General features: G+C 45.0%; 1 protein-coding gene across 5 annotated transcripts in view; it reads left to right on the forward strand.

Annotated features, from left to right (window-relative positions):
* SLC6A9 (solute carrier family 6 member 9) overlaps window positions 1-23,908 on the forward strand; it is a 229,477-nt gene that overhangs the window by 169,260 nt on the left and 36,309 nt on the right. For all 5 annotated transcript variants that reach the window (XM_063939480.1, XM_063939481.1, XM_063939483.1 and 2 more), the window contains 3 exons: window positions 16,372-16,528; window positions 18,397-18,528; window positions 20,216-20,489. In XM_063939480.1, the coding sequence (XP_063795550.1) occupies window positions 16,372-16,528; window positions 18,397-18,528; window positions 20,216-20,489 (563 nt within the window). The remainder of the gene's footprint in view (window positions 1-16,371; window positions 16,529-18,396; window positions 18,529-20,215; window positions 20,490-23,908) is intronic.

Consider the following 23,908-nt stretch of genomic DNA (forward strand, 5'->3'; position numbering starts at 1 on the left):
GACACTCTATACTACTATGTGCCACTCTATAGTACTATGTGAAACTCTGTACTCTTTGTGCCACTCTATAGTACTATGTGACACTATGTACTCTCTGTGCCACTCTATACTACTATGTGACACACTGTACTCTCTGTGCCACTCTATACTACTGTGTGACACTATGTACCTCTCTGTGACACTCTATACACCTCTGTACCCTGCTATACTATTATGTGACACTTTGTACCTCCCTGTGCAACTCTATACCACTCTGTACCTCTCTGTGCTACTCTGTATCTCTCTGTGCCACTTTATACTACTCTGTGCCTCTCTGTGCCACACTGTACTACAGTATGTGACACTCTGTACCTCTCTGTGCAACTCTATACTACTATGTGCCACTCTGTACCTCTCTGTGTCACTCTGTACTATTATGTGACACTCTGTACCTCTCTGTGCCACTCTATACTACTATGTGCCCTCTGTATCTCTCTGTGCCACTCTGTACTATTATGTGACACTCTACATCTCTGTGCCACTCTATACTACTATGTGCCCTTTTGTACCTCTCTGTGTCACTCTGTACTATTATGTGCCACTCTACATCTCTGTGCCACTCTATACTACTATGTGCCCTTTTGTACCTCTCTGTGTCACTCTGTACTATTATGTGACACTCTGTACCTCTCTGTGCCACTCTATACTACTATGTACTATTATGTGACACTCTGTATCTCTCTGTGCCATTCTATACTAGTGTGTGCCACTCTATACTACTATGTGACACTCTGTGGCACTCTATACTACTATGTGACACTCTGTGGCACTCTATACTACTATGTGACACTCTGTGGCACTCTATACTACTATGTGACACTGTATTCTCTGTGCCCCTCTGTACTATTATGTGGCACTCTGTAGCTATCTGTGCCACTCTATAGTTACATAGTTGTTAAGGTTGAAAAAAGACAAATGTCCATCGAGTTCAACCTATATTACATTTTTTTTTTTTTAATTATAAATGCTGTATCCCTGGATATTTTTTTCAGCTAGGAATTTATCTAATCCATTTTGAAACTTATTGATTGAGTCCACCATTACTTCCTTTTCTGGCAGAGAATTCCTAATCCTTACTGCTCTTACTGTGAAGAATCCTTTTCTCCGTTGAGTATGGAATTTTTTCTCTTCTAACCTCAGGGGGTGTCCTATGTAGTGTTTTTTTGGTAAACAAATCGTTTGATAAATCCTTGTATTGTCCCTTAATGCATTTATAAATATTAATAATGTTCCCTCTCAGTCGCCTCTTTTCCAGTGTGAACATATCAAGCCTTTTGAGTCTTTCCTCATAGTCCAGTGCCTCAAACCCCTTAACCAGTTTAGTGGCTCGCCTCTGAACCCTTTTGAGTTCCAAGATATCTTTTTTATAGTATGGTGCCCAAAACTGTACACAATATTCCAGGTGTGGCCGCATCAATGATTTATACAGAGGCAGGATTACACTCTCATCCCTTGTCTCCATACCCCGTTTTATGCATGATAACACCTTATTAGCCTTTGCTGCTGCATTTTGACATTGCGTACTGCTACCAAGTTTATTATCGATGAGCACACCCAAATCTTTTTCAACTACCATTATTCCTACATTTTCCCCATTTAGTTTATAGGCTGCCTGATTGTTCTTAGTCCCAAAGTGCATAACTTTACATTTGTCTATATTGAACCTCATTCTCCATTTATCCGCCCAGTCCTCAAGTCTAGGTAAGTCATTCTGTAGAGACTCAACATCCTTGTCTGAATTATTTATTCTACATAGTTTAGTATCATCTACGAAAATTGACACTGTGCTTTCCAGTCCCTCTCCTAGGTCATTAATGAATATGTTAAACAGCAATGGCCCGAGTACTGAGCCCTGCGGTATTCCACTGAGTACTGAAGCCCATTCAGAGTACATCCCATTAACCCCCACTCGCTGTTCCCTATTAAACAGCCAATTACTCACCCAAGTACAAATAGTGTTTCCTACCCCGAGCTCTCTTAGTTTGAGAATTAGTCTCCTTTGTGGAACTTTGTCAAAGGCCTTAGCAAAGTCTAAAAAGATCACATCCACTGCTTGACCCTTATCAATACTATCGCTCACTTTCTCGTAGAAGCTTATTAAGTTAGTTTGACATGACCTGTCCTTCACAAATCCATGTTGATTCCTAGTAATAACCTTGGAGGTATCCAAGTACTCTAGTATGCTATCCCTTAATATACCTTCTAGTATTTTCCCCACTATAGATGTCGAGCTAACCGGTCTATAGTTCCCGGGGAGCGTTTTAATACCCTTTTTAAATATTGGGACTACCTCTGCTATACACCAGTCCTTTGGTATCATTCCTGATCTAATTGACTCGCTGAAGATCAAATATAGAGGTTTCAATATCTCTACGTTGAGTTCCATAAGAACCCTGGGGTGGAGTCCATCCGGCCCAGGAGATTTATTTATCTTAATTTTACTTAGTCTCTCCCGGACTACTCCCTCATTTAAACAAGTACCAAGCAATGGGTTGTTATTATTTTTTATGTTATGCTCTACTCTCGTCAACCTGTCCTATTTCGTGAATACTGATGAAAAGAATTTATTAAATAAATCCGCTATTTCCCTATCATCATTAATCAAGACATCCAACATGCCCTTTAAGGGCCCAATATTCTCCCTTTTCAACCTTTTACCGTTTATATAATTAAAGAACTTTTTGGTGTTTGTTTATTCTCCTTTGCGATTTGTTTTTCGTTTTATATTTTAGCTGCTCTGATCGCTTTTTTGCATTTTTTGTTACATTCCTTGTAGAACTAGAATGATTCCACCTTTCCGTCAGACTTAAATGCTTTGAAAGCACGCCTCTTTTTATCCATTTGTTCCTTGACCTTCTTATTAAGCCACATCGGTTTGAATTTCCTACTTTTGTTTCTCTAACGTCCTAAGTGGATGCTGGGACTCCGTAAGGACCATGGGGAATAGCGGCTCCGCAGGAGACTGGGCACAAAAGTAAAAGCTTGAACTAGCTGGTGTGCACTGGCTCCTCCCCCTATGACCCTCCTCCAAGCCCCAGTTAGATTTTTGTGCCCGAACGAGAAGGGTGCATGCTAGGTGGCTCTCCTGAGCTGCTTAGAGTAAAAGTTTATTTTAGGTTTTTTATTTTCAGTGAGTCCTGCTGGCAACAGGCTCACTGCATCGTGGGACTAAGGGGAGAAGAAACGAACTCACCTGCGTGCAGAGTGGATTGGGTTTCTTAGGCTACTGGACATTAGCTCCAGAGGGACGATCACAGGTTCAGCCTGGATGGGTCCCGGAGCCGCGCCGCCTGCCCCCTTACAGAGCCAGAAGAACGAAGAGGTCCGGTGAAATCGGCGGCAGAAGACGTTCCTGTCTTCAACTAAGGTAGCGCACAGCACTGCAGCTGTGCGCCATTGCTCTCAGCACACTTCACACTCCGGTCACTGAGGGTGCAGGGCGCTGGGGGGGAGCGCCCTGAGACGCAATAAAAACAGAAATACCTTAGGATGGCAAAAGAAATACATCACATATAGCTCCTGGGCTATATGGATGTATTTAACCCCTGCCAGTTTTCCAGAAAAAAGCGGGAGATAAGGCCGTCGTGAAGGGGCGGAGCCTATCTCCTCAGCACACAAGCGCCATTTTCCCTCACAGTTCCGCTGGAAGGATGGCTCCCTGACTCTCCCCTGCAGTCCCTACAGAATCAGGGTAAAAACGAGAGAGGGGGGGCACTATTGGCAGCTAAATTATAAACAGCAGCTATAAAAGGGAGTAACACTTATATAAGGTTATCCCTATATATATATAGCGCTCTGGTGTGTGCTGGCAAACTCTCCCTCTGTCTCCCCAAAGGGCTAGTGGGGTCCTGTCCTCTATCAGAGCATTCCCTGTGTGTGTGCTGGATGTCGGTACGATTGTGTCGACATGTATGAGGAGGAAAATGATGTGGAAGCAGAGCAATTGCCTGTATTAGTGATGTCACCCCCTAGGGAGTCGACACCTGACTGGATGGTTGTATTTAAAGAACTACGTGACAATGTCAGCACTTTACAAAAAACTGTTGACGACATGAGACAGCCGACAAATCAATTAGTGCCTGTCCAGGCGTCTCAGACACCGTCAGGGGCGATAAAACGCCCGTTACCTCAGTGGGTCGACACAGACCCAGACACGGATACTGAGTCCAGTGTCGACGGTGAGGAGACAAACGTAATGTCCAGTAGGGCCACACGTTACATGATCACGGCAATGAAGGAGGCATTGAACATTTCTGACACTACAAGTACCACAAAGAAGGGTATTATGTGGGGAGTGAAAAAACTACCAGTAGCTTTTCCTGAGTCAGATGAATTAAATGAGGTGTGTGATAAAGCGTGGGTTTCCCCCGATAAAAAAGTGCTAATTTCTAATAAATTATTGGCACTATACCCTTTCCCGCCAGAGGTTAGGGCGCGTTGGGAAACACCCCCTAGAGTAGATAAAGCGCTCACACGTTTATCTAAACAAGTAGCGTTACCGTCTCCTGATACGGCCGCCCTCAAAGAACCAGCGGATAGAAGGCTGGAAAATATCCTGAAGGGTATATACACACATACTGGTGTTATACTGCGACCAGCAATCGCATCAGCCTGGATGTGCAGTGCTGGAGTTGCGTGGTCGGATTCCCTGACTGAAAATATTGATACCCTGGATAGGGACAGTATATTACTAACTATAGAGCATTTGAAGGATGCATTACTATATATGCGTGATGCACAGAGGGATATTTGCACCCTGGCATCAAGAGTGAGTGCTATGTCCATTTCTACCAGAAGAGCGTTATGGACGCGACAGTGGTCAGGGGATGCGGATTCCAAACGACATATGGAAGTATTGCCGTTTAAAGGGGAGGAGTTATTTGGGGCCGGTCTATCGGACCTGGTGGCCACGGCAACGGCCGGAAAGTCCACCTTTTTACCCCAGGTCACCTCTCAGCAGAAAAAGACACCGTCTTTTCAAACTCAGTCCTTTCGTTCCCATAAGTACAGGCGGGCAAAAGGCCACTCATTTCTGCCCCGGGGCAGAGGAAGAGGAAAAAGACTGCACCAGGCAGCCTCTTCCCAGGAGCAGAAGCCCTCCTCTGCTTCTGCCAAGTCTTCAGCATGACGCTGGGGCTTTACAAGCGGACTCGGACACGGTGGGGGCCCGTCTCAAAAATTTCAACGCGCAGTGGGCTCACTCGCAAGTGGACCCCTGGATTCTGCAGGTAGTATCACAGGGGTACAAACTGGAATTCGAGACGTCTCCCCCTCGCCGGTTCCTGAAGTCTGCTCTACCAAAGTCTCCCTCCGACAGGGAGGCAGTTTTGGAAGCCATTCACAAGCTGTATTCCCAGCAGGTGATAATCAAGGTACCTCTCCTACAACAGGGAAAGGGGTATTATTCCACGCTGTTTGTGGTACCGAAGCCGGACGGCTCGGTGAGACCAATTTTAAATCTAAAATCCTTGAACACTTACATAAAGAGGTTCAAATTCAAGATGGAGTCACTCAGAGCAGTGATAGCAAACCTGGAAGAAGGGGACTATATGGTGTCTCTGGACATCAAAGATGCTTATCTCCACGTCCCAATCTACCCTTCTCACCAAGGGCACCTCAGGTTTGTAGTACAAAACTGTCATTATCAGTTTCAGACGCTGCCGTTTGGATTGTCCACGGCACCTCGGGTCTTTACCAAGGTAATGGCCGAAATGATGATTCTTCTTCGAAGAAAAGGCGTTTTAATTATCCCTTACTTGGACGATCTCCTGATAAGGGCAAGGTCCAGGGAACAGTTAGAAGTCGGAGTAGCACTATCTCAGTTAGTGTTACGTCAGCACGGGTGGATTCTAAATATTCCAAAATCGCAGCTGATTCCAACGACACGTCTCCTGTTCCTAGGAATGATTCTGGACACAGTCCAGAAAAAGGTGTTTCTCCCAGAGGAGAAGGCCAGGGAGTTATCCGAGCTAGTCAGGAATCTCCTAAAACCAGGCCAGGTGTCAGTGCATCAGTGCACGAGGGTCCTGGGAAAAATGGTGGCTTCTTACGAAGCGATTCCATTCGGAAGATTCCATGCAAGAACGTTTCAGTGGGATCTTCTGGACAAATGGTCCGGATCGCATCTTCAGATGCATCAGCGGATAACCCTGTCGCCAAGGACAAGGGTGTCTCTTCTGTGGTGGCTGCAGAGTGCTCATCTACTAGAGGGCCGCAGATTCGGCATTCAGGATTGGATCCTGGTGACCACAGATGCCAGCCTGAGAGGCTGGGGAGCAGTCACACAGGGACAAAATTTCCAGGGCTTGTGGTCAAGCATGGAAACATCTCTTCATATAAACATTCTGGAACTAAGGGCCATTTACAATGCCCTAAGTCAAGCAAAACCCCTGCTTCAGGGTCAGGCGGTATTGATCCAATCGGACAACATCACGTCAGTCGCCCACGTAAACAGACAGGGCGGCACGAGAAGCAGGAGGGCGATGGCAGAAGCTGCAAGGATTCTTCGCTGGGCGGAGAATCATGTGATAGCACTGTCAGCAGTGTTCATTCCGGGAGTGGACAACTGGGAAGCGGACTTCCTCAGCAGACACGACCTTCACCCGGGGGAGTGGGGACTTCATCCAGAAGTCTTCCAAGAGATGGTAAACCGTTGGGAAAAACCAAAGGTGGACATGATGGCGTCCCGTCTCAACAAAAAACTAGACAGATATTGCGCCAGGTCAAGGGACCCTCAGGCAATAGCGGTGGACGCTCTGGTAACACCATGGGTGTACCAGTCAGTGTATGTGTTCCCTCCTCTGCCTCTCATACCAAAAGTACTGAGAATCATAAAAAGGAGAGGAGTAAGAACTATACTCGTGGTTCCGGATTGGCCAAGAAGGACTTGGTACCCGGAACTTCAAGAGATGCTCACGGAGGACCCGTGGCCTCTACCTCTAAGAAAGGACCTGCTCCAGCAGGGACCTTGTCTGTTCCAAGACTTACCGCGGCTGCGTTTGACGGCATGGCGGTTGAACGCCGGATCCTGAAGGAAAAAGGCATTCCAGAAGAAGTCATCCCTACCCTGATAAAGGCCAGGAAGGATGTAACCGCGAAACATTATCACCGCATTTGGCGAAAATATGTTGCGTGGTGTGAGGCCAAAGAGGCTCCTACAGAGGAATTTCAACTGGGTCGCTTCCTACATTTCCTGCAAACAGGACTGTCTATGGGCCTAAAATTAGGGTCCATTAAGGTTCAAATTTCGGCCCTGTCGATTTTCTTCCAAAAAGAACTGGCTTCAGTGCCTGAAGTCCAGACGTTTGTCAAAGGGGTACTGCATATACAGCCTCCTTTTGTGCCCCCGGTGGCACCTTGGGATCTCAATGTGGTTTTGGGGTTCCTAAAATCACATTGGTTTGAACCACTCACCACTGTGGAATTAAAATATCTCACATGGAAGGTGGTAATGCTGTTAGCCCTGGCTTCAGCCAGGCGTGTCTCAGAATTGGCGGCTTTATCTTATAAAAGCCCTTACCTGATTTTTCACACGGATAGGGCAGAATTGAGGACTCGTCCTCAATTTCTCCCAAAGGTGGTTTCAGCGTTTCACGTGAACCAGCCTATTGTGGTGCCTGCGGCTACTAGGGACTTGGAGGACTCCAAGTTACTGGACGTAGTCAGGGCCCTGAAAATATATATTTCCAGGACGGCTGGAGTCAGGAAATCTGACTCGCTGTTTATCCTGTATGCACCCAACAAGCTGGATGCTCCTGCTTCTAAGCAGACGATTGCTCGTTGGATTTGTAGTACAATTCAGCTTGCACATTCTGTGGCAGGCCTGCCACAGCCAAAATCTGTAAAAGCCCATTCCACAAGGAAGGTGGGCTCATCTTGGGCGGCTGCCCGAGGGGTCTCGGCTTTACAACTTTGCCGAGCAGCTATTTGGTCAGGGGCAAACACGTTTGCTAAATTCTACAAATTTGATACCCTGGCTGAGGAGGACCTGGAGTTCTCTCATTCGGTGCTGCAGAGTCATCCGCACTCTCCCGCCCGTTTGGGAGCTTTGGTATAATCCCCATGGTCCTTACGGAGTCCCAGCATCCACTTAGGACGTTAGAGAAAATAAGAATTTACTTACCGATAATTCTATTTCTCATAGTCCGTAGTGGATGCTGGGCGCCCATCCCAAGTGCGGATTGTCTGCAATACTTGTATATAGTTATTGTTACAAAATTCGGGTTATTATTGTTGTGAGCCATCTTTTCAGAGGCTCCTTCGTTTATCATACTGTTAACTGGGTTCAGATCACAGGTTGTACGGTGTGATTGGTGTGGCTGGTATGAGTCTTACCCGGGATTCAATATCCTTCCTTATTATGTACGCTCGTCCGGGCACAGTATCCTAACTGAGGCTTGGAGGAGGGTCATAGGGGGAGGAGCCAGTGCACACCAGCTAGTTCAAGCTTTTACTTTTGTGCCCAGTCTCCTGCGGAGCCGCTATTCCCCATGGTCCTTACGGAGTCCCAGCATCCACTACGGACTATGAGAAATAGAATTATCGGTAAGTAAATTCTTATTTTTTGTTGACTTTGGGAATATATAAATTAGTGTACTTATTGAGCGCAGTTGTAAAAACGTTCCACATTTCAGCAGTATTCTTACCATGAAATACAATTTCCCAATTGATCTCCATTGCTTGTTTCAGCAATGTGAAATTTGTTTTCCTAAAGTTAAAAATCTTGATTAAACCCTTATATTGTTGTTTTTGAAAGCTGATATCGAATGTGATCATATTGTGATCGCTATTTTCTAGGGTCTCCCCTACTTTAGTATTTGTTATTATTTCCTCATTATTAGTTAGTACTAGGTCCAGTATAGCCCCTTGCCTAGTTGGCTCCTCAATTACCTGGGACAAATAATGATCTTTTAGCACAGGCATTCCCAACCACGGTCCTCAAGGCACACCAACAGTGCAGGTTTTAGTGATATCCAGGCTTCAGCACAAATGGTTAAATCAAAATAACTGAGCTACTAATTAAGTCACCTGTGCTAAAGCCTGGATATCACTAAAACCTGCACTGTTAGTGTGCCTTGGGGACCGTGGTTGGGAATTCCTGTTTTAGCATGTTCAAGAACCTGTTACCCCTAGCTGTATTTACTATTTCGGTGTTCCAGTTTATGTTCGGGTAATTGAAGTCCCCAACAATAATGACGTCCCATATACCTGCAGCTTTTTTGATTTGCTGCAAGAGTTGTAATTCGTCAGCCACACTAATATCTGTCAGTTTATAGCATGTCCCTATTAAAAGTATTTTTTGTATCTTTACCCCCACTCGAAATCTCAACCCATAATGACTCTACGTTATCTCCAGTCTCCTCGTAAATGACCTCCTTTAAATATGGTTATAAGAATGGTTTAACATAAAGACAAACACCCCCTCCCTTTTTATTAGTCCTATCTCTCCTGAAGAGAGTGTATCCCTCGATGTTTGCCGTCCAGTCGTGAGAATCGTCCCAGTAATGCCTAATATGTCATAATGGTCATTAAGTGCAATTGCCTCTAATTCCCCCATTTTATTTGTTAGGCTTTTCGCATTTGTAATCATACACTTAAGTTTATTAATTCCCTGATCCGCAAGTTTTGTAGTACATAACATTTCCTTAGGATCCTCGGTATCCCTTAAATTACCATTGCTGACTATTTTTCTTCTTCCCCCCCTCTACCCCCATTATACTTCTTCCATCCCACTATTCTTCGCTCTCTAGTTATCCCACCAATTCTTTCTAATCCCTCCCCCCAGGCACCTAGTTTAAAATCTCCTCCAACCTTCTAACCATCCTTCCCCCAGCACCGCTGCCCCCTCCTCATTCAGGTGTAATCCATCGCGACCAAAAAGATGGCGCCTGACTGAGAAGTCCGCCCAGTGTTCTAAGAACATAAACCCCTCCTTCCTACACCAGTCTCTAAGCCACACATGTATCTCCCCAATCTCCCTCTGCCTTCCTGGACTAGCGCGTGGCACAGGTAATATTTCAGAGAATATTACCTTAGATGTCCTTGCCTTACATTTTTGTCCTAGGCCCCTATAATCTTTCTTAAGGACATCCCACCTACCACTAACTTTGTCATTGGTGCCAACGTGCACCAAGACATCCGGGTCGTTCTCGGCGCCTCCCAACAATCTTTCTACCCGGTCCGCAATGTGCCGTACCCGAGCACCCGGGAGACAACAGACTGTACGGCGATCACGGTCCCGGTAACAGATTGCCCTGTCTGTTTTCCTGATAATAGAATCCCCTACCACCACAATTTGACTAGGTACCTAACTTTCTTTTTTTCCCTTTGTCCTGGAGGGACCGCTCCTCTGGTTGCTAGAGGGAACGGTATCCTCCAGTGCCGTCATTTTTTCACTGCTATCCCCAGAATCTTCGTTCAGTCAGGCGAATTTATTGGGGTTTGGCAGGTCGGAGATGTCCTGTCTCCCCCTCCCCCTCTTCCTTCTAATTGTGACCCAGCTTGCTACCTGATTGTCCTTGTCCTCGACTACCGGTGGCCCTCCCTGCAACTCCTCCATCGTTCTATCTAAGCTTAGTTCGAGATTGTGAATACTCCTCAGTCTCGTAACGGTTTGCTCTAGATCAGTTACCTGGGCTTCCAGGGCAACCGTTCGCGTACACCTCGCGCAGATGTATTCACACTGGACCGGTTGCTCCAGTTGCGCATAATCATACACGACATACATCAGACTCTGTACTCTCTGTGCCACTCTGTACTATTATGTGACACAATGTACCTCTCTGTGCCACTCTATACTACTATGTGACACTATGTACCTCTCTGTGCCACTCTATACTATTATGTGACACTATGTACCTCTCTGTGCCACTCTATACTACTATGAGACACTCTGTAGCTATCTCTGCCCCTCTATACTACTATGTGATACTCTGTACCTCTCTATTCTATTATGTGCCACTCTGTACTCTCTGTACTATTATGTGACACTATGTACCTCTCTGTGCCACTCTATACTACTATGTGACACTCTGTACCTCTCTATTCTATTATGTGCCACTCTGTACTCTCTGTACTATTATGTGACACTATGTACCTCTCTGTGCCACTCTATACTACTATGTGACACTCTGTACCTCTCTATTCTATTATGTGCCTCTCTGTACTATTATGTGACACTATGTACCTCTCTGTGCCACTCTATACTATGAGACACTCTGTAGCTATCTCTGCCCTTCTATAGTACTATGTGATACTCTGTACCTCTCTATTCTTTTATGTGCCACTCTGTACTCTCTGTACTATGTACCTCTCTGTGCCACTCTATACTATGAGACACTCTGTAGCTATCTCTGCCCCTCTATAGTACTATGTGATACTCTGTACCTCTCTATTCTTTTATGTGCCACTCTGTACTCTCTGTACTATGTACCTCTCTGTGCCACTCTATACAATGAGACACTCTGTAGCTATCTCTGCCCCTCTATAGTACTATGTGATATTCTGTACCTCTCTATTATTTTATGTGCCACTCTGTTCTCTCTGTACTACTATGTGACACTATGTACTTCTCTGTGCCACTCTATACTACTATGTGACACTATGTACCTCTCTGTGACACTCTATACTACTATGTGCCATTATGTACCTCTCTGTGATACTCTATACTACTATGAGACATTCTGTAGCTATCTCTGCCCCTCTACACTACTATGTGACACTCTGTACCTCTCTGTTCTATTATGTGCCACTCTGTACTCTCTGTGCCACTCTGTACTATTATTTGACACTATGTACCTCTCTGTGCCACTCTATACTACTATGAGACACTCTGTAGCTATCTCTGCCCCTCTATACTACTATGTGATACTCTGTACCTCTCTATTCTATTATGTGCCACTCTGTACTCTCTGTACTATTATGTGACACTATGTACCTCTCTGTGCCACTCTATACTACTATGTGACACTCTGTGCCTCTCTATTCTATTATGTGCCACTCTACTCTCTGTACTATTATGTGACACTATGTACCTCTCTGTGCCACTCTATACTACTATGAGACACTCTGTAGCTATCTCTTCCCCTCTATACTACTATGTGACACTCTGTACCTCTCTATTCTATTATGTGCCACTCTACTCTCTGTACTATTATGTGACACTATGTACCTCTCTGTGCCACTCTATACTATGAGACACTCTGTAGCTATCTCTGCCCTTCTGTAGTACTATGTGATACTCTGTACCTGTCTATTGTTTTATGTGCCACTCTGTACTCTCTGTACTATTATGTGACACTATGTACCTCTCTGTGCCACTCTATACTATGAGACACTCTGTAGCTATCTCTGCCCTTCTATAGTACTATGTGATACTCTGTCTATTCTTTTATGTGCCACTCTGTACTCTCTGTACTATTATGTGACACTATGTACCCCTCTGTGCCACTCTATACCATTATAGACAATGTATTGAGCTGTCCAAGAGATCCAGTCTACCTTTTTAGGTACAAATATGAAGCCTTTCACCGTTTTAAAGTGACGCTTTTGGGTATTTATAAGAGATCATCTAGTCGTAAATTGCTCACTTGACCAAGTGACATGAGAAAGGCTGAACACTGACAGCGTGTGCTCTGTTCTCAGGCCGTTACTCCCAGGTCTTATACACAAGGTGAGGGGGCTTTTCATGAAGCGCCAGCACAGAGCAGCCTTTGTGTGAATCCAGACAGTCAGTGTCCTACTGTGATGGGCAGACAAACACAGAGCAGTAGACCCTCCAGATTGCTTCACATGGGGGCTAAATCCTTTGCTCTCATTTTATATCAAACATTTCCCTATATCCCTCATAAGGATTGTTCCACATGCACAAACTCCTAAAAACAACACAGCTGCTGTGAAAGTGATTGAACTGTAGTCAAATACAATTTGTCTTTCTCTAAATGCTGATGGACATGGGCAGACCTGAGACTGGTAACCTGCCTGGCATCCAAATCCACAGGGTCACATTTATTGTCTAGCTCTGTAATACCACAAAGTTTGCCGTCATTTGCTGGGCATCCTGCCTGTGTCATGCACCAGGAGGGGCCCAGTACATCAGTAGGGGCCCAGATCAGTGTCTTCAGCTTATTACCATTTCCTTGACAGTCTGGAAGAACAACTGAGGCTGAACGTCTATTTATACTTTTTGATTTAAGGTTACTATATCCAGACTATGGGGGTCATTCCGACCCGATCGCTCGCTGCAGTTTGTCGCAGCGAACGGGTCGGAACTGCGCAGTGCTCTGGCGCATGGCGCAGTGCTCTGGCGCATGGCAGCCGTTGTTGCCCAGCGATCGCCTCTGAGACAGAGGCGGTCGCTTGGCGGGAGGGGCTTATCGCCGCCGTTTAGGAGGCGCGGTCCGGCCAATGCTGGCGTGGCCAGACCGTTGGGGGGGCAGGCCGCGGCGGTTGCGCGACAATCAATTCCCGGCCAACCGCAGGAGCTACGCTGGCCGGGAGTTACTCCACAAATACAAAAGCATCGCCGCTGTGCAACGCTTTTGTATTTGTGCGGGGGGGGGGGGGGGCGGACTGACATGCGGGACAGACTAGCCCTGTGCTGGGCGTCCCCCCGCATGTCAGGGAAGATGATCGTAGCGGTGCTAAATTTAGCACAGCTACGATCAACTCGGAATGACCCCCTATATCCAATTAAAATAATTTTTTTAAATCTTAATTTCTCACATCAAAAAACTTCTACATGTAAGGTTCCCAGAAATCACGCTGCCCCAACATGCAGTATATGGCTTAAGGATGACTTGAACATGCCTGCAAACTCCATGTGGTCCGCCATTTTTTTTACTATTGTGAGTGTAGACAAGTATGAATGATGGGTCTTGTGATGGCAGATGCAGACATGATTAAGATGCAAAATGATGGACAGACAGTGGCCGTTTGGGGGAGGTAACGAGGAGTGGCGACAAACAGGGAGGACAATGGGTATAGCCTGGAGAGGAGAGTCTGGGCAGCAAACAGTTAATTTATAATTAATTACTCAGCAGCCCAGGGAACCATCTCCATTATACCCCGCCCCCTGCAGCCAGTTTTCAGTTTTTTGCCGGCAAGGACGGGCACCATTTTGGGGGGACAGCTTTTGTGGTCCCTCATTTCGTTTTTTTTTCTTTTAGTTTTGACTTCTTTTTTTTAAATATTTTTTATTGAAAGTAAATTCACACAAACGAAAGTACAATATTATGAGAGTACATAATGTCACTGAATCCACTGCCGTAACAAAGGCCCTCATTCCGAGTTGTTCGCTCGCAAGCTGCTTTTAGCAGCTTTACACACGCTAAGCCACCGCCTACTGGGAGTGAATCTTAGCTTCTTAAAATTGCGAACGAAAGATTCGCATTATAGCGAAAAGACATCTCTGTGCAGTTTCTGAGTAGCTCGAGACATACTCGGCATCTGCGATCAGTTCAGTGCTTGTCGTTCCTGGTTTGACGTCATAAGCACACCCAGCGTTCGCCCAGACACTCCTCCGTTTCTCCAGCCACTCCCGCGTTTTTCCCAGAAACGGTAGCGTTTTTTCGCACACACCCATAAAATGGCCAGTTTCCGCCCAGAAACACCCACTTCCTGTCAATCACATTACGATCACCAGAACTAAGAAAAAACCATGAGTAAAATACCTAACTGCATAGCAAATATTTTTGTCGCAGTCGCACTGCGGACATTGCGCATGCGCACTAAGCGGAAAATCGCTGCGATGCGAAGAAATTTACCGAGCGAACAACTCGGAATGACCCCCAAAGTACAAAACATATAATCAATGCACACAAAAGGAATGTACAAGTAAAAGAAACCATGACAATCATTGAAAATGTGTAAAAGGAACCACGGTAATCATTCATACATGTGGACTAAAAAGGCGGAGAACCTCGAGTAAGCAATTCCATGCTATACCATGTAGTGAGTCCGACTACTTTACGAGATCTCTGATGGGCAACGGGAGTTATTGTTGACTTTTATTTGAGTGGGCAGTGACAGGCGTCCTATAGGACACCCTCACTGCCGCTCCAATGACCCCAGCACTGGTGACTGGATCAGTGACACAGCGGCATCTCCCGGAGCCGCAGCCGGATGCACAAGGGGGACAGGTAAAAGCAGCTCCCCGCAACATAGCCGGTGTGGGAGACCACCGACGGTACTGGCAGTGGGGCCTCAGGTCATTGTATTGTTGGTATCATCATGATCTGCATTTATGGTACACGTGTCTTTTTACATCCTTGCTGCAGTCACGCTAAACAGCCATTGAAGTCGCGCCATGCCGTGGTCGGGACTCTGTAGTGCCAAACATCTTTTTTGCATTTTTTTCCAGCGAAAATGTGTCTTAGATGCAAAATAATGTAATAGGACGCACAAGCAGCTTCTGCTGATTAAAATGATATTCAACATGCCTATATTCTGTGTATAATTTCAGCTCTATCTGCATCCAAAATGCCACGTTACAGTGTTTTCAATGAAAACACTAGCATAGCATTTTGTATGCAGATACAGCCACAGTCACACACAGAATATAGGCATGCTGCATATCATTTTACTCAGCAGAAGCTGCTCTTGCATCCTTATTACATTACGTTGCTGCCGAGACGCATTATACGGAATAACACGCACAAAAAGATGCTTGGCACTACCGAGTCACACAGCCCTCACGCATTATGTGTAACACGACTTGTAGCGCACGGAGCAAAGATGTAAGAGGACACACCTGAACATTTCCAACATCTATAAGTACCCTGCAGTTGGTGTGTAAAATTGTACCTTGTTCATCTGGCAGGTAAAGGGTAAATCTTCGCACAATATTTAGCAGCAGAGAAAAGAAAAAAAACAATTGATCAATTGTTATTAAAATAAACAAAACCAGAATATTGAAGACTATAGGCCGAAGTCAGTGATACTGTATGTGATGGAGGAAAATTAGATTAGGAATGCAATACCACAGGGGGGCACAGTAAATCTCTGTACATAGAGCCCAGGTCTTGGGGGCTTAATAACCACCCAGCTATGTTATTAGACTTATTTATAAATAAGAGGGAGATGTATCAAACCTCCTAACCAATCAGCTTCTGGCTATCCTTTATCTAGCACAGTCTATCAAATGACAGTGTTTAGCTGATTAGTTGCTATGGGCAACTTCTCCACTTTTTTTCTCTTCGAAAGGTGTGATGCATCTCCCAAATAATCTGTTACTGCTGTCTATAACCACACTGATAATAGTCCAAGAATTAATCTATATCTTGTTTATATGAATGTCTTATCGTACATTAATCAGTGGAGGAAATTATCTTGCAGAACGGGGCGGTGCCTAGCGAGTCCAGGAAAAAAGACGAGAATGTGAAGAGAGGAAACTGGGGCAACCAGATTGAGTTTGTCTTGACCAGCGTGGGGTACGCAGTGGGACTGGGCAATGTCTGGAGGTTTCCTTATCTCTGTTACCGGAATGGAGGAGGTGAGAGACTTCCAACTGTCACTCCATCTGTAGTGTTCTTCACAGGGCCGGCCCTAACCAATATGATGCCCTAGGCAAGATTTTGGCTGGTGCCCCCTAGCACCACCACTGGTTGCACCTCTTTCCCAGCACCATCACCCCTCACCCATAGCAGTCCTTATTTTGGTGTTTGTACCCCCTATATTTTAAATAGGAACAGTTCGCACATTTGGCGCACAGCCCAAAAAGGGTGTGTTTTTGCTGGCAAGGGGCATGGCCACACAATAGTAACCCCAATTCCAATTACGCCACACAGTACTGCAACTTTATTCACATTTCATCATGCGATAGTGTCCATAATTCATATTACATCCCACAGTAGTATTACTTTACCTTATAAACATTACTCCTCACAGTAGAGCCCCTTATTCACATAACATCACATTGAATTGCTCCTTATTCACATTACACCACACCCTATTGCTCTTTATTCATATTAGATGACACAGTAGTGCCCTTTCTATACGCAACGCCACATAGTAGAGCACCCTATACACATAATGCCACACATTAGTAATGCATTTATACACATAATTTCACACAGTAATGCCCCTTACACATTATTAATGTCCTTATAAACATAATGTGCCTTACACATTATGACAACCTTTATTAATGCCCTTTGACACATAATGTCCCTTACATATATGTCGCACATTATTAATACCCTTATACACATAATGACACATAGTGCCCCCTACACATTTGCTGCACATTATTAGTGCCCCTATACACATAATGACACACATACAGTAGTACCCTGTTACACATATGCCACACATTATTAATGCCCTTATACACATAATGACACACATAGTGCCCCTTACACATGTGTTGCACATTATTAATGCATTTTTACATGACACACATAATGCTCCTTACACATATTTCCGAACACTACTGCACAACCAACCCACTCACATGCACACAGCACTCACACTCCCACTAACACTGTGATCTCTGCCTCTGCTTGGATACAGATGTGTCCTCATAAATCTTGCCTCAATGCTAACGTCGGGCACCTTTTTTTATGAAAATGCATCTTATTTGCATTGCTATGTGGCTAGGATGCACAAGCAGATTCTGCTGATTAAAATGATATGCAGTATGCCTATATACTGTGTGAGACTGTGGTTGTATCTGCATATGAAATGCTATACAGAATATAGGCATGCCGCATATCATTTTAATCAGCAGAAGCTGCAGATGCCCCTAGGCATATCAAATGCCCTAGGCAATTGCCTAGTTTGCCTATAGCTATGGCCGGCTCTGGTTCTTCAGCAAGGCCTTTATATCTATCTGGCTGACTTATTAATAACCATTGCTGCTGGATATAGAGGAAAGAAAAAGCAATGCATCTGGTAAATGGTGCTGTAAGGTTTGTGCAAACTAATATATTAAAGGTCTATGCAGGTGGAAAACATCTCGGCTCAATTAAATTAACTTTACATTTTAACTTTAAACCAATAGATTTTTACCTGCAGTAACAATAGATAATTGGTCCCATAATTAATATGATAAGCAAACACCCTTTGCTTAAAAAGGACTCCTTTCCTATCTGCAATAAGACACAAGGCCTTGATTATATGACTATTACGGTTGTTACCTGCAAAAGTCTGTATTCAGCACATATATAACCGTTCCAATGTCACCTTGAACAGCATTAACCTATGAAACCTTGATGTACCTTGGCCCAGAAGCTTTTGCCATACCTATAAGATATTTCTGTGTCCAGCGACGCGTTTCGCATCATCATTGCTCGTACTGTAGAGAACTCTTCCATTTGTTTTTATGACATGTCTTTATTATGTTATTTGTTTCTCCTCCAGGAGCGTTTATGTTCCCATATTTCATCATGTTGGTTTTCTGCGGGATTCCACTGTTTTTTATGGAACTCTCATTTGGACAGTTCGCCAGTCAGGGATGCCTTGGGGTATGGAGAGTGTGCCCCATATTTAAAGGTATGATGGTCAGACACTAGACTCCCAATCCCAGTCTGGTGTTAATATATTTTTGACTCAATTGTGATCGAAAGTGAATTTTATATCATTCTCAAATATATTATGTAACAGCTGAACCAAATGTAACTGTTGTATGATCCAGTATATATATATACTTGTCTGCATACTATTCTATATAAATGGTGGCGCAATCAGTGACATGTATTATGTTAAAGAAATAATTTTATTTACAGTTTCTCTGTCATTAAAAGGAATTCAGGTTTTGTTCAATCACCTACTGTACTGTGATAAGCTATTATATTAAGTAATGCTTCAATAATATATAATAATTTATGGATTTTCAGTAGTTGTTATTTATTTGGGCACCGATCTGGATGGAGGGAAAAATGCTGAGAGCCCTTACCCTAAAACTGGGTACACTACCCCTGCATATACTCTTTCCACCCCTGCTAGCTCATTTCATACTATCTGTACTCTGCTATATAAAGTCCTGTCTTACCACTAGGGCCGGATTCAATTACCCACGGTAAATTATCGCGGGTGAAAAAGGGAGGTAGACTCTGGCTTTAATGCCCGAGGCGATCCAATTGCATTTTTAACTCCCGTTAACGGGCGTTAACACGGGTTAACGGACGTTAATCCACAGAATCCATGATGACTTCACGGATTTGTGTGTAAACAGGGTCTCAGCACCCGTTAACCCGCTAGTAAGTATAGGGGAAGACGTTTCGAACCATGGAGAGAGATAAAGTACCAACCAATCAGCTACTAACTGCCATGCTACAGGCTGTGTTTGAAAATGACAGGTCTGATTGGTAGGTACTGTATCTCTCGCCACTTTATCTCTCTCCAAGCTTTGATACACTGCCCCAAGATGATGCAAAACAGTATATGAAAATGGAAATAATAAGGTGTGCATTATACCCAACACAAAACCATCACAATACTGGAAAGCTTCAATATACCAGTAACACTGACCCAACTAGATGATTAATCCCCCTTATACATCCCAGATGAACCTGCCACGGACATGCGTTTGGTAGACAGTCTCACAGATTCGCTATTTTTAAATACTTAGCAATATTGACAAAGGGGGTCATTCCGAGTTGATCGCTCGCTGCCGATTTTCGCAGCGCAGCTATCAGGTAAAAAAATGGCAAAACCGCGCACGCGTATGCGCCGCAATGCGCACGCGCATCGTACGAGCGCAAAGAGCGTTGTTGTGCACTGGATCTAGCAAAGATTCCATTCGCACAGCCGATCGCAAGGAGATTGACAGGAAGAGGGCGTTTATGGGTGTCAACTGACCATTTTCTGGGAGTGTTTGGAAAAACGCAGGCGTGTCTAGGCGTTTGCAGGGCGGGTATCTGACGTCAATTCCGGGACCTCCGTCGCTGCAATCATCGCACAGAATAAGTAACTACAGGGCTGGTCTTGTTCTGCACAAAATGTTTTTGTACCGCTCGGCTGCAAAGGCGTTCGCACACTTGCAAAGCGAAAATACACTCCCCCGTGGGCGGCGACTATACGTTTGCACGGCTGCTAAAAGTGGCTAGCGAGCGAACAACTCGGAATCACCCCCAATGTATGTTTATTATTGGCACTGCTTATAGTGACCAGTGACCTTATATACTGTAAGTGCTATTTGCAATTTACCATCTGCCACAATCTGGTCTTCCTCCACCAGGTATAGGTTACGGAATGATGGTCGTTTCCACCTATATCGGTATTTATTACAACGTGGTTATCTGTATCGCCTTTTACTACTTCTTCATGTCTATGAACCGTGTCCTGCCGTGGACTTACTGCAATAATATCTGGAACACGGCTAACTGTGTTGGTGTACTAAGCCCCTCATCCAACTCAAGCCTCAACATCACCACCTATCAGGCCGCATTGAACATTTCGGCCATTCTCAACCAGACTGTGAAGAGGACGAGCCCGAGCGAGGAATACTGGAGGTGGGTGCTGATGACGTGTGGTCTGTGTATATCTGTATTAATTATGTATGATGCCATGTACCCAGATTGTAGCCCCACTGAACGCACAGCACTCTGCTTATAGCACTGGGCCTCCCTGGTCAAGAGGCTCATCTGTTGCCGGTTTATAATATCTATATACAGACATCCCAACTCTCCTGGTTGCGGAGCAGGAAATCAACCAGGCTCACACCGAAGAGATCGGTTACATCTATTTGCGGTCATTGTTAATAGCTGTTATGTTTTTGTAGGAGCGAACATGTATTTCCAGTTTGGTGGCTAATTAAGATCTAGGTTAATTTACACAACATGGAAAAAAATCAAACATTGCAGTTTGCTTAATAAGAAAGGAATAATGTACAGTATATTGTAATATTTAGAACAGTTACCGATTATAAAAGCCGTAAGTGGAGGATTCTCCGGCTGAAAGAAAAAGGGGTGTAGTAGGGTATGCCGGCGGCCGGGATCCCGGCGACCAGCATACCGGTGCCGGAATCCTGACCGCCGGCATACCGACAGCTGGGCGAGTGCAAATGATCCCCTTGCGGGCACGGTAGCGCACTACGCGCGCCACGCTATTTATCCTCCCTCCAGGGAAGCCGTGGACCCCCAAGAGGGAGAAAAAGTGTCGGTATGCCGGCTGTCGGGATTCCAGCGCCGGTATACTGTGCGCCGGGATCCCGACAGTCGGCAACCTGAAGACCACCCAAGAAGAAGTATAAAAAAATAAGTTGTTCAATGGTATTTACTTAGAAACCACAAAACAAATGTTTCCTGGTTGAACTTGGGAGGTTTCTTGTGCTGATTGGGAGTTTCGGTGCTTCTACTGTTGTACCAACATGCGATAATGGGATTTCATTTTATGGAGTCCGCACAGTAACAAATTCTGATTGGGCCTCATCCTTATAGCTGGACGCAGCTTGCACCCACCAGTTATTTTTGTAGCTGCTCTTCAAAGTATCTAATAAAAACCTTCAAGCACACAAGTTTGTGTCGCCTGTAATATAGACAAAAGGGCTGATGCAAGAGCTGCACTAATGCCTATTTGGGGGGCATATCTTGCCTGAATTCACACCGCGCCTGCTCCGTAAATTGGTGCCGGCGATGCACAATTGTACTAATTTCATTGCATCCACATAGAGACAAAGTTGTAAGATGCATCAAACATAATGTTTGTCTCAGTCCTGCATTCCATCAGCTGGTGGCCTCTCAGGAATGTGTCCCCTGGTATACGCACGTTTCATGATGCCAGTCTGCTAGACATGTTTCTGTATCAATAATATCTTATCAAAAGCCGGTAAGAGTGTTTAATTCACCTTTTTTGCGGTGGCTGCGGTCATTGTTGGGTGTAAGACACAGCAGAATCGCCGGGGTCTTGGAGACCTGTTATGAACAAGCCTGATGGCGAAACGCGCATCACTTTCTGGATTCCAATCAGCTGATCACTGACCACAGATAGATACAGAGATGCGTTATGAATGGGATTCTATTACTGGGCTCCAGTCAGCTGATCGAGACCCATGCCTAGATACAGAGATGCGTCATGAATGGGATTCTATTACTGGGCTCCAGTGAGCTGATCGAAACCCATTCCCGGCACAGCACCGACTGCACATGCTGCAGTGCGCTACAGTCCTTTTTTTCTAGTGGTTTTCCTGCTCATCCTGGGTGCATCTGACTCCTGCAATACCATTAGGCACCAGGTATTCTGTCTATAAACACAGCCCCACTGTTTTCTCATTGTCTGTTCAATACATGGTATAACGGATGACAGCAGAAACAGAAATCCATCTCTGTGTGGTTTACTTTCTATGTACTGTACAGTCTAGAACACATCTTAGGCATTTTCATTATCTAACTGATACTGCATGATTTTTTTTAATGCTGCATATATGCAAACTATCGTTTATACTATGAGAAATAGAAATTGTTTCCCTGCCTGTGGCTGATATGGATTGAAATATATATGTCTGTGACTTTGAGTTATGAACTGGATCGATGTGTATTTCCATTCTGGGGACAAAAAGAATGGGGGTCATTCCGAGTTGATCGCACGCTGCCGATTTTCGCTGCGCTGCGATCAGGTCTCTACTGCGCATGCGTATGCACCGCAATGCGCAGGGGCGTCGTACGGGTACAATGCGGATCGTTGCTGAGCTATGGATTTAACGAAGAATCCATACGCACAGCATATCGCAAGAAGATTGACAGAAAGAGGGCGTTTATAGGTGTCAACTGAACGTTTTCTGGGAGTGGTAGGGAAAACGCAGGCGGGTCTGGGCGTTTGGAGGGCGGGTGTGTGACGCCAATTCCGGCACCAAAAAAAGACTGCAGTGATCGCAAGGGCTGAGTAAGTTCAGACCTACTCTAAAACTGCACAAAATGTTTTTGCAGAGCTCGGCTGCACAGGCGTTCGCACACTTGCTAAGCGAAAATACACTCCCCCGTGGGCGGCGACTATACGTTTGCACGGTGGCTAAAAACAGCTAGCGAGCGATCAACTCGGAATGAGGGCCTATATCCAATCCCTGACTGAAAAAGAGTGTTCTCTATTTGTATACTCACAAGGGCCAAAATTTACTAAAAAATCGAGTTTGTCCGATTTGTGTTTTTTTTTTCTAAGTCCCAACACGGGAATTCACTAAGCACAAATCTCGGCAGTGTTTGGACTATTCGTAATGGTTTGAATGACAAAGTTCAGAAATACGAATGAATAGACCATCGGTCAAACGCGGCTGTTATTTCCTACAACACGGGTATTCACTATTCATTCGTATTTGGGTGTTAGTCTCTGAGTGCTCAAGTGTGGGTGTATTTTTTTGCGATTCGTTAAAAAAAGCAGCAAAAAAATAGACCTGCTTTTTCCAGGCGAGTTTGGATGATCATGCACGGATCAGTGAGATCTGTGCATGGTTATCTATGGGAAAGGGTCTGTTTATTGTAAAAACTTGAAAAAAAAATTGCGTGGGGTCCCCCCTCTTAAGCCAAACCAGCCTCGGGCTCTTTGAGTCGGTCCTGGAACTTTGCAGTCAGCGGTGAGGTTACTCGCGGTCAACCGCTGACCGCAAAGTTCCCACCATTGGATACAATGTAGCGCCTATGCGCTACATTGTATCTCTGCCGTGCGCAGCCTAACTGACAGCTCAGGAGCGCACAGGCAATCAGGAGAGTGCCACGACGAGGCGCTCCCTGATTGGCTGAAGGAACCCTCTGTGACAGGAGTCACGGGGGGTCTCGGCAGTTGGGGAAAGGGGTCCCATGTGTAAACATGGGACCCCTTTCAGTGCGTGGTTCGGGTTTTTCGGTTAGTTTTTATGCCAAGTACTTGGATTACAAGCTCAGAAGAGGACCGATCTACACTGGATTTTTGTGAGTATAATTTTATTCACAGGTACCCCATG

This window comes from Pseudophryne corroboree, chromosome 9, assembly GCF_028390025.1.
Source record: "Pseudophryne corroboree isolate aPseCor3 chromosome 9, aPseCor3.hap2, whole genome shotgun sequence".
Taxonomy (NCBI): Eukaryota; Metazoa; Chordata; class Amphibia; order Anura; family Myobatrachidae; genus Pseudophryne; species Pseudophryne corroboree.